The sequence below is a fragment of the Nycticebus coucang genome, chromosome 20 (assembly GCF_027406575.1).
Source record: "Nycticebus coucang isolate mNycCou1 chromosome 20, mNycCou1.pri, whole genome shotgun sequence".
Taxonomy (NCBI): Eukaryota; Metazoa; Chordata; class Mammalia; order Primates; family Lorisidae; genus Nycticebus; species Nycticebus coucang.
Window position 1 is genome coordinate 29959039 of NC_069799.1, and position 17540 is coordinate 29976578.

The window sequence follows — 17540 nt, forward strand, 5'->3', positions numbered from 1 at the left end:
TGTTTTGTTCCAAAAATTTGGTAATTTCCTTCTTAATCTCATCTATGACCCAGTCATCATTCAGCATAAGGTTATTTAACTTCCATGTTTTTGTATGAGTATGCAGATTCCTCTTGTTACTTGAGTTCAACTTTTATTCCATGGTGGTCCAAGAAGATGCAAGGAATAATTTCTATTCCTTTAAATTTACTGAGGTTAGACTTGTGCTGTAAGATATGATTGATTTTGGAGTATGTTCCGTGGGCTGATGAGAAGTATGTGTATTTTTTGGGGATGAAATGTTATGTAGATGTCTGTTATATTCAAATGTTGGATGTTTAGGTTTAAATCTAAAATTTCTTTGCTCAGCATCTTATTGGAGGATCTATCTAACATTGCCAAAGGAGTGTTAAAATCTGCGACTATTGTGGAGCTGGAGGAAATCAAGTTGTCATGTCTGTTAGAGTTTCTCTTATAAATTGAGGCGCATTCTGGATTGGTGCATAAATATTAATAATTGAAATCTCATCATATTGCGTATTACCTTTAACAAATATGAAGTGACCATTCTTATCCTTCCTTACTTTTGTTGGCTTAAAGCCTATTATATCTGCAAATAGAATTGCAACAACTGCTTTTATTCTTATTTCCATTTGCCTGAAATATGGACGACCATCGTTGCACCCTGGGTCTTTATGTATCTTTTAAGGTAAGATGAGATTCTTGTATGTGGCAGATATCTGGTCTGAGTTTTTGTATCCAGTCAGCCATCCTGTGCCTCCTAAGAGGATAGTTTAAGCCATTCACATTAGTGGAGAATATTGATAAGCCTGGTAAAATTTTGGGTATTGAGTTTTTCAAAAGTCCAGTGGACATTTTTAATCCTTTCACCACCGTGGAAGTTGGAGTTTGATCAAAAGTTTCTGAGTGAGTTTGCTTTTGTTGTGGAGGATTGTGCTGGTCATTATGGAGGATAGGTCTGAGAATATCCTGAAGAGCTGATTTAGTTATAGCAAATGTCTTCACCATGTGAATGTCATTAAAGTATTTAATTTCTCCATCATAAATGAAACTCAGTTTAGCTGGGTACAGGATCCTGGGTTGAAAGTTATTTTGTTTTAGGAGATTTAAGAGTCGATGACCACCTCTTCTTGCTTGAACGGTTTCAGCAGAGCAATCTGCAGTCATTCTAATATTCTTCCCTTTGTAGGTTATGGTTTTTTTACGTCTGGCTGCTTTTAGAATTTTCTCCTTCATGTTAGCTTTAGTGAAGTTAATTATGATGTGCCTGGGGGATGTCTTATTCAGGTTGAGTCATTCTGGGGTTCTGAAACTGTCTGGGATCTGAATTTCTGAATCTCTTGGCATGTCTGGAAAGTTCTCTTACATAATTTCATGGAGCAGAGCCTCTGTGCCTTGTGAAGCCACTTCATTGATTTCAGGGATTCCAATGAGGCAGATATTACCCTTCTTCGAATTATCCCAGAGCTCTCTGAGTGAATGAACCATTTTTGCTGTCCATTTCTCTTCCTCTTTGAGAGTTTGGGAGCATTCAAAAGCTTTTTCTTCAGTGTTAGAAATCCTTTCTTCTGCTTGCTCCACTCTGTTACTGAGGGATTCTGCTGTATTTTTCAGATCTTTGCGAGCTGCAAATTCTTGCTTCAATGTGTCAAAATCTTTGGTGATTTTGTCTTTAAATTCGTTGAATTCTTGAGACAACTTTTGAATTTCTCCTTGAATTTCCAATTCCAACTTTTCTCCATTCTGTTAGTGTTGTTTGCAATCCAAATTCTGAATTCAATTTCTGACATCTCGTCCATCTGTTTATGAATGGAATCTTCAGGTACATGTGCCATATCTTTCCTTGGGGGGAGGGGTGATCTACTCTGGTTATTCATGTTACCAGAGTTTTTTCATTGATTCCGCCCCATGATTATTTTACATTGTTTGACTAGATGAGTGGGTAAAGAAAAGTTGGGTTGGGGGCTCCAGGAGTAGTGATTAACTAGCCGTTTGCCAAAAAGCTGAGACTGGTGTCTGTACCTTTTCCCCTGGAGCTTTTTCAAGGACCCGTACAGTGCTATGGCCTGAGAAATTGGGGACCTGCTTGGTGTTGTGGGGCTAAGTGGCTCTGTCTTATTTTCAGCTGGTCTCTGTCCGACCCTAGTGAATCAGTTACTCTGGGTTGAAGTCTCAGCTGTGGATTAATACCAGCAATTAAGTCACCCCCCCCACCCACAGGCAACAATTGGAAAAGGAAAATCAAACCTTCCTACAAGCACACACCTAGGGTACCACTTGGATAGTCCTCGGGTGATTGGCCCAGTTCAAGAGGTCCAAATTAATTGTCTCAGTCAGCACTTGTCTTACGTGGGAGAGTTTAACAGGTCTCTGGCAACTAGATCACTGGGGTCTGCTGACAACTCAAATATGACTTTCTGCAGTGCTCTGTGAGGTCATAAGCACACACCCAGCAAATAGATTACTCTGGGAAGGTTGATGCCTCCTTCCCCAGCTTGCACCTCTGTCACACCCAGTCACTGATAACCCCCAAGGGCTGTGACTTAGTTACCTCCAGTGAGCAGATACTCCAGGGGTTTGCACCTGCCTGAATCACAGGGAGATCTGTGTCTCCTCAGTCAGGCCACTGTTCTCTGCCACTGTCCAGCAGGGGGAGGTGAGGCCTGACAACCTTGGGTGCTTAATGGAGGCTGGGGCTGTTCACTCAGTTCCAGCCCCTCCTCTGATTGATGTTACTGGCAGAACAGAACAACTTCACAGAATTATTTCTGTCTTGGCTATCTTCCCATGCAGAAGAGAGGCTGTTAGCGTTCATAGAACCTGCACCTTAGGCTCTGTCTGTGCTGCTGCCTGGTCTCAACTGTAGTTTGTATTCGCAGCACGGTTAGCTGTCAGTTCAAGCCTCCTGCCCTCCATTGTCTGGGCTAATGATCCCCTGAGGACCGGGTGCTTCCCAGGCTCACTAAAGCAGTCTTCTGGGTCAACCCTCCTTGGGAACCTGCCAGCTCTGCACATGCATTTTCTAGTCCCTGCACTCCACCCAGGCCAGTACCGCCTCAGGCAAACCCTTTACTCATGGGGCCTGCATTTCGGTTCCAGATCTGTTCCGCCAGTGGCTGCCACCTGAGAAGATGCTCAGTCTCCTCTGGTTGCCCAGAGAGACAGTGGGTGTGACTCCAGGATATCCAGGGGTGAGCTCTATTGTTGCCAAAAACGGCTGCTGCTCTGTGCCTTGAGCCACTGCCGCTCCTGTGTGGTTCACTCTCAGCAGACCATCCTCTCCTCACTCCCATGCAGCAGAATCAGCATGGACCAGCAGCTTTCCAGGTCCTGTCTACACCCCTCGAGAAATCATCCAAGAGTCCAGACTCCTGGGGGACAGGCCTCCAGACCTCAGAATGAGAGTGGAGGGGAGCGCTGGGAGCCCAGAGCTGCAGGCAGAGAATATACACAGTTTTACAGTTTTATGCCTGGCTGTATTGTTGCCAAAAGATGGCTGCTGCTCTGTGCCTCAGGGAACCGCTGCTCTGATGTGGTTCCCCCATAGCTAACTGTCCTCTCATCACTTCCGTGCCCCAGAGTCAGCACTGACAGCTGCAGTTTAGGCACTGTCCACACCCCTCGAGAAATCACCCAAGAATCTGGACTCCTGGGGGACAGGCCTCCAGACCTCAGAGTGAGAGTGGAGGGGAGTGCTGGGAGCTCAGAGTTGCAGGTAGAGAACATATACAGTTCTACACAGTTTTATGCCTGGCTGAATTGCCACTAAAAGACGGCTGCTGCTCTGTGCCCCAGGGAACCGCCGCTCTGGTGTGGTTCCCTCTCAGCCAACCATCCTCTCCTCACTCCCGTGCCCCAGAGTCAGCTCTGACCAGCTGCTGCTCAGGCACTGTTCACACCCCTCGAGAAACCACCCAAGAATCTGGACTCCTGGGGGACAGGCCTCCAGACCTCAGAGTGAGAGTGGAGGGGAGTGCTGGGAGCTCAGAGCTGCAGCTAGAGAATATATACAGTTTTGTGCCTGGCAGGAGAACACCGTGGCACCCTAGTAGGGGAGGTAGGTCCAGTTCTTAGAGGGTCTATCCTGTGGAGTGTAGTGGGAGGACCTTTGAACTCTACCCATTTGTTTGTGGGGCACTCCGAGCCGTTCTCATGGGGAAGGGGACTCCCTTCCTCTTGGTGATGGATTTTGTACCTTTTGTTTGTATCCTTGTGGTCACAGCTCACCTCAGCAAGGTTGATGTGTGTTCTTCAACCTTCTCTCTTGGTGTAACTCAAATCCACTAGGTTACTTGCTAAATTTCTGTCCTTTAACTCTCCTTCTGAACGGGAGCCTTCTTGTCAGCCATCTTGTCTCCGCCCCTCAGCATATTTTTTTCAGTTATATATTTCTGAGACACAGTTTCTGTCACCCTGGTTAGAGTGCTGTGGTATCATAGTTAACAGCAACCTCAATTACCTGGGCTTAAGAGATACTTTTGCATCAGCTTCCCGACTCAGACTGCAGGTGTCTGCCACATTCCCAACTAATGTTTTCTATTTTTGGTACGGACAGGGTTTTATTCTGGCTCAGAATGTTCTCCAATGCCTATATTCAAACAGTCCACCCACTCAGACTCCCAGAGTGCTAGGTTTACAAACACCAATCACTGCACCCAGCCTGCATATGCCTTTTCACATTGTGCTGACCTGGTGGGCTGAAAATTCTTACTTGGATTTTATAATTCCCAAAATGCAGTATTTATTTCTTACATATATGTATCTCAAAACTTAATAGGACATGTGTGCTGTACTATGCCATCTTGCTACTGTGCTTGGCATGATTTTACAGAAAAAATTTGTAATGTATATTAATTGAATTGTGATAAAAACTCAGTGGCATAATTTTGTATTTTTTAAATTTCTTTCAGTTACATCTAATCGTTCTACCCAGGACAGTTCACAAGTGCTGGACTCAAACATTTTATTACCAAAGATAATGCTGAGAAGATATCAAAATGATGGCCCTGAGTATTTAAACTCAATAAACTACTGGGATCGGGTGCATGAGTATAAGCAGCAGAAAGTATGTTACAATGGTCTGGATGAGTGTTTAACAGCTATGCATGGTAAAATCTACCAATGCAGTAAACATTTCAAATTTGTGAGAAACTTATCAAGTCTAAATAGACATAAGATGATATATACCGAGGAGAAAACTTTTGAGTGTAAAAAACATGGGAAAGCCTTAAACCTGTGCTCAAACTTTGGAAAACATAAGATAACTCATTTAGTGGAAAAGCAGGACAAAGGTAAAGAATGTTGCAAAGTCTTTAAATCTTGCTCAAGCTTGTCTAAGCACAGGGGACTTCGTACTGGAGAGAAAATCTACCATTGCGAAAATGGTAACAAGTGGCTTAGCCACAACTCAAAATATTCTAACCATAAGACAGTTTATAACGGAGAGAAAATCTACAAATGTGAGGAATGTGGCAAAGCCTTTAACCATTACTCAACCCTTTCTGTGCATAAAAGAATTCATTCTGGAGAGAAACCCTATAAATGTGAAGTATGTCGCAAAGCCTTTAGCCATTACTCAACACTTTCTGTACATAAAAGAATTCATTCTGGGGAGAAACCGTACAAATGTGATGAATGTGGAAAAGCCTTTAAGCAGTCCTCAAACCTTTCTGGACATAAAAGAATTCATTCTGGAGAGAAACCATACAAATGTCAAGAATGTGGCAAATCCTTTAAGGATTACTCAACCCTTTCTGTGCATAAAAGAATTCATTCTGGAGAGAAACCATACAAATGTCAACAATGTGGCAAAGCATTTAACCATTCCTCAACCCTTTCTGTGCATGAAAGAATTCATTCTGGGGAGAAACCATACAAATGTCAGCAATGTGGCAAATCCTTTAACCAGTACTCAAACCTTTCTGTACATGAAAGAATTCATTCTGGGGAGAAACCATACAAATGTCAAGAATGTGGAAAAGCCTTTAAACAGTCCTCACACCTTTCTCGACATAAAAGATTTCATTCTGGAGAGAAACCGTACAAATGTCAAGAATGTGGCAAATTCTTTAATGATAACTCAACTCTTTCTGTACATAAAAGAATTCATTCTGGGGAGAAACCATACAAATGTGAAGAATGTTGCAAAGCCTTTAGCAATTTCTCAACCCTTTCTGTACATAAAAGAATTCATTCTGGGGAGAAACCATACAAATGTGAAGAATGTGGCAAAGACTTCAGCAATTATTCAACCCTTTCTGTACATAAAAGAATTCATTCTGGGGAGAAACCATACAAATGTGAAGACTGTGGCAAATCCTTTAAGCAGTCCTCACACCTTTTTGGACATAACAGAATTCATTCTGGAGAGAAACCATACCAATGTCAAGAATGTGGCAAATCCTTTAAGGATTACTCATCCCTTTCTGTACATAAAAGAATTCATTCTGGAGAGAAACCATACAAATGTGAACAATGTGGAAAAGCCTTTAACCACTGTTCAACCCTTTCTGTACATAAAAGAATTCATTCTGGAGAGAAACCCTATACATGTGAAGAATGTGGAAAAGCCTTTAAGCATTACTCATCCCTTTCTGTACATGAAAGAATTCATTCTGGGGAGAAACCCTACAAATGTCAACAATGTGGAAAAGCCTTTAACCATTGTTCAACCCTTTCTGTACATAAAAGAATTCATTCTGGAGAGAAACCTTATGAATGTCAACAATGTGACAAATCCTTCAACCAGTACTCAAACCTTGCTACACATAAAAAAGTTCATTCTGGAGAGAACTTATAAATATGAATAGTGTGGCAAACCCTCTAAATCAGGTTGGAACGGGCCTGTCCATAAAAAAGAATCATACAACATAGAAATCCTACAAATATGAAGAATGTGGCAGTACCTTTACTTGGTGTTCATAATTTACTAAGCATAAAATAACCTACACTGGAGAGAAATTCTACAAATGTGAACAGAGTGGCAATGCACTTAAACCAGAGGTCAAAACTTAGTATATATAAGAAAATTCATCTTGGAGAGAAATCTTACAAATGTGAGTAATATGGCAAAGGTTTTTTTTTTTTTTTTTTAATTGTTGGGGATTGATTGAGTGTACGAGAAACCAAGTTACACTGATTGCATTTGTTAGGTGAAGTCTCTCTTATAAATGTGTCTTATCCCCAAACAGTGTGTAAAAAATACAGAACTCTGGGAGGAAAGTATACATTTTCAGCAAGAGAAGCTAATGGAACAATAGACATTCTGAATTCACACTACCTGTTGCACATTACTTATTACACCAACAGCTCTCTCTTGCTGCTTTTCAGGTAATATAGCTCCTTACTTATCCCTGTTCCATTTCCTCTTTTTTGTTTTGCACATGCACATCATCCCCCAGTTGGGCCTTATATTCAAAAGCTTACAAAGGGGCCTCTCCACAAGCAGAACATTAAAGCAGATTTTTAAGGTCTTGGTAAGAAGAATCCAGATGAAGAGATAGCAAGAGAAAGCCAGGCCAGCATCAGGCCCCAAGAGCAGAAGGAAGCTTTTGAAATGATTGCTACCCCTAGGAAGAAGGTAGTGTTACTACCTAGTTACAGAGTTACTCTAGAGGGTCAGGCAAGAAGACACCAGGCCAAACCCCTTCATTCACTATGACTATGGGTTCTTGGAGTAAGGAGTGACTTAGGAAGGGGACTCTGCTGGGACCATCCCCTCACTATTAGGGAGATGCACTGGAAGTGACATTGCCGTTTCTTGGAGACAGGGGGTCATACTCGCCTTCCAGACCCTGTGGCATCCATGAACCAGCTCTGACTCCCTGGAAATCTTCCAGTCTGATGGACACACTCAAGCTTCAGAGCAAGGTGCAGTTCCAGATGCTGGGAAGGCTGTTTGTTGGGTAGCTGTCCCTGTCACAGTAAAAAAGCTGATGTTCACAACATTAGAGCCACTCCTCTGCTCTCCCTGGATATTCAGGGCCTCTGTTTCCCTCTCCTATATCTCTCTTAAAAATGGAAGGTAAAATACAAACACACAGTGTACTCTGAAGTCCCTCTGCTCCTTGGTTGGTGATGCCTTGTTTATTCCTTTTAGTGTTTTCCAGCATTGTTTGATGAAGCCGATTTTTTTTTTTTTTTTTTTTGAGACAAAGTCTCAAGCTGTCACCCTGGGTAAAATACCTTGGCATCACAGCTCACAGCAACCTCCAGTTCTTGGGCTTAAGCGATTCTCTTGCCTCAGCGTCCCAAGTAGCTGTACTACAGGCACCTGCCACAATGCCTGGTTATTTTTTGGGTGCTGTTGTTGTTTGGGAGGCCTGGGCTGGATTTGAACCTGCCACCTATGGTGTATGTTGTTGGCACCCTAGCTGCTTGAGCTACAGGCACTGAGCGTGTTGGATGAAGTCTTAATTTTAGGTTAGAGACCTAAATTCCTCAAAACCACAGGCCACCTTCCCAGGCCTTTATATAGAAAAGTCTTAACTGGGATCTCATTTTCATTTTTTTTTTTTTGTAGAGACAGAGTCTCACTGTACCACCCTCGGGTAGAGTGCCGTGGCATCACACGGCTCACAGCAACCTCCAACTTCTGGGCTTAAGCAGTTCTCTTGCCTCAGCCTCCCGAGCAGCTGGGACTACAGGCGCCCACCACAACGCCTGGCTATTTTTTTGTTGTTGTTGCAGTTTGACCAGGGCTGGGTTTGAACCCGCCACCCTCGGCATATGGGGCCGGCGCCCTACTCACTGAGCCACAGGCACCACCCTGGGATCGCATTTTCATTCAAAATAGATAAAAACTTAAAGGAAGAAGGAACCCAGATGTAGGAGAGAGATGTGATGAAACTCATGAATATGGAGAAACATGGGTGGTAAGGAACACTAAAAGGAAAGAGAATGATTTTGTGTAGGACAGAACCTAATATAACAATATTTGTCCCAAAATAAGTTATGGTTTCAGAAGGAAAATTTCAGACAAACATTGGGCTTCAGTATGTCAAAAATGTCTATGTAAGGGATAATATTTGCAAAGGTAAATTTATAAAATATTTCGTATGTGAACTGGTTGGCCTAACTGAAAAGGGAATCTCCAACAAAGTGTTAGTTTTGTTTTGAGACTTTAAAACCTCTTCAGATTGCTGTGTATATGTTGAGAGTGACAAATTGATTATTCAGCATCAATCTGCCATAATAGCATTAAAATAAATCTGTCTTTCTGTATTTTCTTCTGCCTGTCTGAAACTGTATTTGCTTAGTTATGGGTGTTGAGATCAAGAGTACTAAACTGTTATCTCTACTCAAGGTCATCAGTTTCTCCTTTGAAACTGAAGAAAAACAGGAGCCAACTTTATCCTTTAAAACACCAGCCTCTTTTTCTTACTGCCTGATGTTTTCACTCCTTCCTCTGTGTCTTTAATTCACTCCTCACACTTCTTGGGTTGTTATTGCTAAGATAAGATGGCAGAATGTGTACACGTAATTACTGCCACTCTTCAACAACATATTTTTCTTTCACCAGTGTGGACTCTGGCCACACTGGACCATTTCTGGTTGTGGGACAAACTGGGGACCCCTAACCTTTAATGCCTTTTTTGAGTTGTGACTTTCTCAATGAAATAAGGTGTTTGAATTTGATTTTTCACCTGCTGCATCACTGGTGGCTCTTTCATAAATCTATGTCCTTGCTCCACTCTTGGCTGTTAGAAAGGTCTAATTAGCCACCTCAACACGAAGCAAATGGCCTGTGTTAAACTTCTTCACAGACTCCCTGAAGAGATCCAGGAAGAGACCGCAGACGCCTCTCAGGCTGAATCAATGGGCAGCTCTTTCACTGTGGTCACTAGTAAAACTCAGGTCAGACTGGGAGGTCCTCTGAGCATGAGGAGTTAGTGAGCCAAAAGCAACAGAGTTACCCAGGCACAAGTAAGTATAAAACTCAGGAATTGAGAGTGCTTGGTAAGGGATGCCACCTGCCACTGGAATCTGACCTTGTGATTCTGGGTGAGAAAATTCAGGCCCCAGCCAACTCTGGCAACCTGAGATGGGCACAGCATTGTCCACAGGTAATACTTGGTCCCTGACTATGATGACTTTATGGACAGTAACAGTTTGGTACAATGGCTCTAGGGATGCCCAGTCCAATGGTTAGTGTACCCTCTCTTTACCTGTGGAAAGCTGTGGACCAAGGCTTTCTTATAGTGGGGCTACATATTCATTGCTTAATACTTCACTCTCCCCTCTGACTAAACAATCTAGTTCTGTAGCAGAAGGGACAGGACAGATGGAACACAAATTCTTAAACCTCTTACATGCTAGATCGGAAAAAAAGAGTTGACTTATCAGTTCCCTTAGATACCTGATTGGCTTGCTCTATTGTTGGGAGAGATTTACTATCTAAATTAAATACTCAGGCTTGGTGCCTGTAGCTCAAGTGGCTAAGGCGCCAGCCACATACACAGAAGTGGCGAGTTCGAATCCAGATTGTGCCTGCCAAGCAACAATGACAGCTACAACTAGAAAATAGCTGATTGTGGTTGGTTCCTGTAGTCTCAGCTACTTGGGAGGCTGAGGCAACAGAATCGCTTAAGGCCAGGAATTTGAGGTTGCTCAAAATCACGGCATGGCACTCTACCCAGGGTGATAGATTTAGGCTCAGTCTCAAAAATAAATAAATAGATTAATTAATTAATTAAATATTCAGATTATTGTTTCTCCAGAAAACAATAGCCTCCCAATGAATGTACTCCATGAACACACCTGGTAGGTGTTAGTCTAGTGTCTGGAGGATGAGGACAAATGGCCAGAAGAAATCAACATCCAGGTAAACTTCTCCATCTGGGAAGAGGTTCCTCCTGGGAAACATCAGGATCCCGTCAGTGGAGATTCATTTAAGCTCGACCACCACAAAAACTTTCATACCCTCTGAAACACAGTGTTACTAGACACAGCCCCTTTGGCAAGTTTATGAGATACGGGCCTGTAAGGCCCTTCTAATCTTCATATAACACCCCTATTCTTTTCTCGAAAAGTCTAGAATAGATGAATACTTACTGTCCTACATCTAAGAATTATAAATAAACTAGTATTTTACATTCATCTGATGGTACCTAACACTTAAATTATTTTGATTTCTGTCCCTTTAATGTATGATTTGTGTTATACTGTGTGTCTCTTTGCCTGTATCCCCAGGGGTACACGTCTGATTTTGAGTCCATTTTCTACTTGATGATAGGTAACTTGCACAAATAGGAGCTTGGGGGGTGATAAAAGCAATACTTGGCCCCCTCTGTCTTGGTTTCCCCCTTGGCAGGTACTAGGTTTATGAAGCGAGCTGGAGCAGTGGTGGGTTCTGACTAGTTTTCACCAAGAATGTTTCTTATCCTGTAGAGATAATCACCTGACGTTTTGCAGCAGTGATTTCTTTGTGTTAATTTTTTTCGTTTGGCTTTCACAAGATTGTGCTGTGAAATAACATGCTACAAGTACAGATGAATGTCAGTCTATTACCCAAATAACAAATGGTAACAATTTTTTTTTTTTAAAACTAGAGTCACTCCCGGTAGAGTATCGTGGCATCACAGCTCACAGCAACCTCTAACTCTTGGGCTTAGGCAATTCTCTTACCTCGCTTCTCAAGTAGCTGGGACTATAGGTGCCCACCACAATGCCCAGATAGGGAACAACACTTTTAAATCTTTTTTTTTTTTTTTAAAGATGTCCTTAATTTATAATGCCTCTTATATACATTATTTGGAAATTATTTTGTGAATTATTATATTATAGCTAAGTCAGTACTTCAAACACAGACACAACATTTTAATTACTATTTATTTTCAATCTATGGTGACCAAAAACCTTCTATTTGCACAGCCTATGGGGCCAAAAAGCATTTTTTAATCCCCAATTCTTTCCTAAAAAATAAAGAAGAAGCAAAAATATATAGTTCCAAAACAGCAATTAACATGTTCAGAAAATGCCACCTAAGGTGGTGCCCATTGCTCAGTGGGTACAGTGCCATGCACATACATCAAGGCTAGTGGGTTCGAACCTGGTCCGGGCCAGCTAAAACAATGACAACTGCAATAAAAAAAATAGCCGGGCGTTGCGGTGGTGCCTGTAGTCCCAAGTACTAGGGAGGCTGAGGCAAAAGAACCACTTAAACTCAAGAGTTTGAAGTTATCGTGAGCTGTAGATCCCACGGCAGTCTACTGAGGGCGACATAGTGAGACGCTATCTCAAAAAAAGAAAAGAAAAGAAAAAGAAACACTTAATTTCTTTTTCTTTCTTTCTTTTTTTCTTTTTAAGACAGAGCCTCAAGCTGTCGCCTGAGTAGAGTGCTGAGGCATCACAGGTCACAGCAACCTCCAACTCCTGAGCTTACCAGAGTATAGGTGCCCGCCATCACGCCTATCTATTTTTTGGTTGGTAGTTGTCATTGTTGTTTGGCAGGCCTGGGCTCAATTTGAACCCGCCAGCTCTGGTGTATGTGGCTGGTGCCTTAGCCACTTGGGCTACAGGCGCTGAGCCTTAAGTTTCTACTCATAGAGTCAAACACAGAAACTTTCTCCAAGTCTTGCCACAATAGAAGATTTTTATTAAAGGATTATTATTCAATGATGAAACCACTGGCTGTATAAGATTTGTAGGGAAAACAAATTATTATATTTACATGAGCAAGTTTACAATATTGAATTCCAATTTCTACTTAGATTTAATGAGTCGTCTGTGTCATTAGAAAGAACTGAAGGTTATACTAATGAAAATAAGTTTATAATAACTTTGTGTATAATACATATGGTTTACATGTAATTAATAAACCTAACCACACACATATAAATGACCTTTCTAAAGGAAAGTAATAAACTAAATCTAATATTTAATTACCAATGTGTGTCAATTTAAACATTCCTCAGTATTCTTTATTTTTATTAATTAATTAACCTTGTTGACAATATTCCAACCATGAAGGCATTGGCTTCCAGCATGAGGCCACAGTCTTCTATTTGTAAAATCCTACAAATCCACTTTCCAAGTATTAAAGTACTGAATAAAAGAATAAGTTTCAAGATACTTGCTGCCTTCAGTTTGGAAGGAGAATTCTAGATTATACACAGATGAGTTAGGTGTACAGTAAGAGAAAACATGCAAAAAATTTTTACTAGTAATAAACACTTTAATCTCATGTGGTATTATAGCATACAGTTTAATTACAGGAATTATAATTTATGATATAACTTATGACAAAAATACTCTGGCATAGTCACTTGCTTCTCACTGCCATTCTTGTGTTATTTACAAACAATCCGTTTAATGATGGTTCTATGCCACAGACAATTGATGAGGTCATGGCCAGAGGTTCCAACTAAAGAAGTTTCCAGATCTCTAAAGAGAATTCGATGCAGTTCTTGCACATCATGTTGCCTCATCTCATTGCTACAGCTGTTAGTGAGGTCTGTGTATGCAGCTTCCTGGTCCAGGACCAGAAGCTGAGCAGATAAGCGCTGTCCAGGACCAGAAGCTGAGCAGATAACCAGCAGATAAGCGCTGGTTTGAGTCACACCTTTGCATCAGGCTTATCCTTAACTTTGAACAAACCAAGCTCTTCTGGACCAAGAGAAAATGAAGCTCTGAATTCAGGTGTGAAATGAAGTGTCTGAAGAAGGGAATTAAGATGACCAGTTCCTGGCTGGCGCCTATAGTCCCAGCTACTCAGAAGGCTGAGGCAAGAGAATTGCCTAAGCCCAAGAGTTGGAGGTTGCTGTGAGCTGTGACGCCATGGTACTCTACCAAGGGCAATAACGTGAGACTCTGTTTCTACAAAAAAAAAAAAAAAGATGACATTTCCGCCCTGATTTCTGATTGTGCTTACATTGGTGAATTCTCTAGGAGCAGTTGGCTCCAAAACTTTAGTCTTTAATTTTTTCCGTTCTCCGTACTGATTATTTGGCACACTGGAATAATTCTCTTCAAATAGATCCCCAAACATTGTGCAACTAAATACTACCTGGCTAAAGCCGAGCCCCAGTCCCAGAACACACAGTGCCAGAACACACAGGGGATGAAATGACCCCAAATGTACACTGCCATATTGGCGAGGTAGGTCTTCAAAATGTGATTTTTAATCTTTTTCTAATTATAAAGAAATATTTTTGAGATCTGAGAATTACATTTGTGAACTTACCACCGTGCGCTTACAGTGGCAACCCTGTACAAACCACCCAGCAAGATTCCATAATCTTGGTGTATCAGTGTCTCACAGTTCTGTTCTATTAACTTGTGTTGGTGTCTTGCTGGGTGATGTTTATTTTTGTTCTTGTGTGTTTTGTGAGAATGTCAGAGCTTGAATCAGAGAAATGAACAAGCTTTTGAAAATTTCTTCTTAAACTTAGGAAGAGCAGAAGTGAAATCAGGGATCTATTAGAACAAGATTCTGGTCATAAGGCCATGAAGAAAATGGCAGTTTAATAAACTAAAGGGTTTTTTTAAAGTAAGTATACTTAGAAAATATAATTTGAGAAAAAAAATGTATGGGATCAATTATAAATACTACTGTCCCAAGGGTTATTGGTTTTAGTAGTAGGGCAAAGATGCTAAAATTTGATTTCAGACCATATTTATGATAATGTCAAAAGGAAGATTTCAATGAACTCAGAATTACTAAACAGAAAAAAAAAAAAAGAAAATGGCAGTTTACAAATGGATTGAACATTTTTCTGAGAGTAGAGAAAGCATCACTGATGAAGACTTGCGAGGGCAGCCAATAATGAGCAGAAGCAATGAAAACATTTACAAAAATTCATTAAGAGGGTGTCAAAATCTTCACTTGATTGTGACAAGCATAGCAGACCATGGAAACATCAACAGAGAAACAGGACAATCTTAACTGAACATCTTGCCTACTAACTCATGGCAGTGCAGCAGTTTACATCACATTGTGAGGGAGTACTTAGCTAGTGAAGAAATAATTGTATTGGAACACCCTTCCTTTTCACCTGATATGGCCCCCAATGACATTTCTGTTAACTGAAGATAAAGAAGAAAATATATTTTGAGACAGAGTCTCCCTTTGTCACCTTCTATAGAGTTTTACGGCATCATAGCTCACAGCAACCTCAAGCTCTTGGGCTTGAGCTATTCTCTTGCCTCAGCCTCCCAACTAACTGGGACTATATGTGCCTGCCGCAATGCCTGGCTATTTTTAGAGATAGTTTCTCGCTCTTGCTCAGGTTGGTCTGGAACCCATGAGCTCAGGCAATCCACCTGCCTCAGCCTCCCAGAGTGCTAAGGATTACAGGTGTGAGTAGGAAATATTTTCTTAAAAAGACATCTTACTCACATTCTGAATGTCAGAGGTAGTACAACAGCAGCTATTACGGACATTCAAAGAAAACTAAAGGTTTACAAAATTGCATTGAAGGGTAGACTAAGCACTGGCATCAGTAAGTAACTTTCCAAGTGGAGTAGTTTGAATGTGATAATAGTGATATTCAGGAATTAGGTCCTAACACTATAAAGATGTCAAGTTATATCAATCTATGTGAGGAGAAAATCTCCCCTTTCTTCCAGTGTCACTTGGTTCATAGGAGAAACTTAACAGTGTTTATTCTTCCGGATACTTCCTATGAATTTATAAATATACACTTTAAGAATAAATTATATCATTCTCCATTGTTCTTTTATTTACTGTTTTCCAAGCTATGATTAACTGGCATGTACATGTATCAGTTTGAGATCAGCTCTGAGGCCTATTTCAGTACTAGTTCTTACTGTTAAACTTCAAATCCCAAACACAACTGAAACATGTAAATTAAAAATTGTAGTGTACATATAGGCAGTTGTCTTTGAAGACATGTTCTGGTTTTAAATGGAGTTCTAGTTTATCATCATTAAATTGTTTTCATTTACTAGAATGATAAAATGCTGGCTTGGCACCTGTAGCACAGTTGTTAGGGTGCTAGCCACGTGCACCAAAGCTGCCGGGTACAAGCCCAAATCGGGCCAGCTAAACAAACAAACCAAATGACAACTGAAACCAAAAAAAAAAAAAAAAAAAGCTGGGCATTGTGTCAAGTGCATGTAGTCCCAGCTACTTAGGAGGCTGAGGCAAGAGAATCATTTAAGGCCCAAGAGTTTGAGGTTGCTGTGGGCTGTAATGCCACAGTACTCTACCGAGGGTGACAAAAAAAAAAAAGTATGATAAAATGCTATTTTTATTTTTTTAATTTTTTTTTTTGTAGAGACAGAGTCTCACTTTATGGCCCTTAGTAGAGTGCCATGGCATCATAGAGCTCACAGCAACCTCCAGCTCCTGGGCTTAAGCGATTCTCTTGCCTCAGCCTCCCGAGTAGCTGGGACTACAGGCGCCCGCCACAACGCCCAGCTATTTTTTTTTGTTGTTGTTGTAGTTTGGCCGGGGCTGGGTTTGAACCCGCCACCCTCGGCATATGGGGCCGGCGCCCTACTCACTGCTATTTTTTACAACTACAATGAGAGCTGTGGGTTTGGGAAGCTCAAGGTTGGGATAAAAATAAAGTAAAGACAACTCAGACCTGTTACGCACACATGCAGTTAAAATGAATTTTATTGGGGGGCGGTGCCTGTGGCTCAAAGAGTAAGGTACCAGCTCCCTATACCAGGTGTGGCAGGTTCAAAGAAAAAGAATTTTATTGGATAAAATGCACAATTCTCTAAAATTTTAAATACTCAAAACCTTTAATGTTTTCTCATGCTCTATAATATGGAAATTTAGTACATTTGATAAAATTTAGAACATATGCTAAAAGTTAAATTGAATATATTCATATGATAAAATGTTTGATGATTCCAGTGTAAAATGACGATAAAATATGTAAATAAAATACAGCAAATTTGGCCAAATATGGTGGCTCATGCCTGTAATCCTAGTTGTCTGGGAGGCTATGGCAGGAAGATTTCTTTAGTTCAGGCATTCCAGACCACCTACAGCAAGAGACTGACTCTATTAAATAGAAAAACTACCCAAGCATGGTGGTGCACGCCTCTAGTCCCAGCTCCTCAGGAGGCTGAGGGAAGAAGGTTGCTCTACGTCAACTGTTTGAGGTTGAGCTATGATGCCATAGCACTCTAGCCAGGGTGACAGAGTGAGAGTCTATCTCAAAAAAAAGAATAAAACAAATGACACACAAATGGCAATACGTATGTTAGATTTAACACCCTGTAATCCTATAATAAAATAAAATCAATCAAAATAAACAGAAGTTGAAAATTTAGGCAAATAACATTAACCAGGCTTGGGATTTCTTTTTCTTTTATTTAATGACCAATATTAAAATTATAGATTGAATACATATTATCAATAAGCATTTAATATACCTGTCTGAGATTTTATGCAAAGAGAATGTAAACTAAATGACAATAACAATGTGATATCACCATGGTATCTTAAGATAGAAACAATGTAAACATTTTTCCCTAGAAAGTGCTGTCAAAAGTTAGTGGATAACAGTCTTCCATGTACTGAGACTAAAAGAGTGAAGATCTCCATCATTTTCTGAATGAGA

General features: G+C 40.9%; 1 protein-coding gene across 4 annotated transcripts in view; it reads left to right on the top strand.

Annotated features, from left to right (window-relative positions):
- The window catches only part of LOC128572726 (zinc finger protein 93-like), a 34429-nt gene that overhangs the window by 13445 nt on the left and 3444 nt on the right, over nt 1–17540 (top strand). Inside the window, exons 4-5 of one of the 4 annotated variants that reach the window (XR_008376241.1) lie at nt 4911–7055; nt 9765–16207. Coding sequence is in view for 1 of the 4 variants with exons in the window: in XM_053572791.1 (XP_053428766.1) it covers nt 4911–6799 (1889 nt within the window). In the remaining 3 variants the exon portion in view is untranslated. Of the gene's footprint in view, nt 1–4910; nt 16208–17540 lie in introns of those variants that run through there. The other 3 variants (XR_008376239.1, XR_008376240.1, XM_053572791.1) reach the window with 3 other exon arrangements.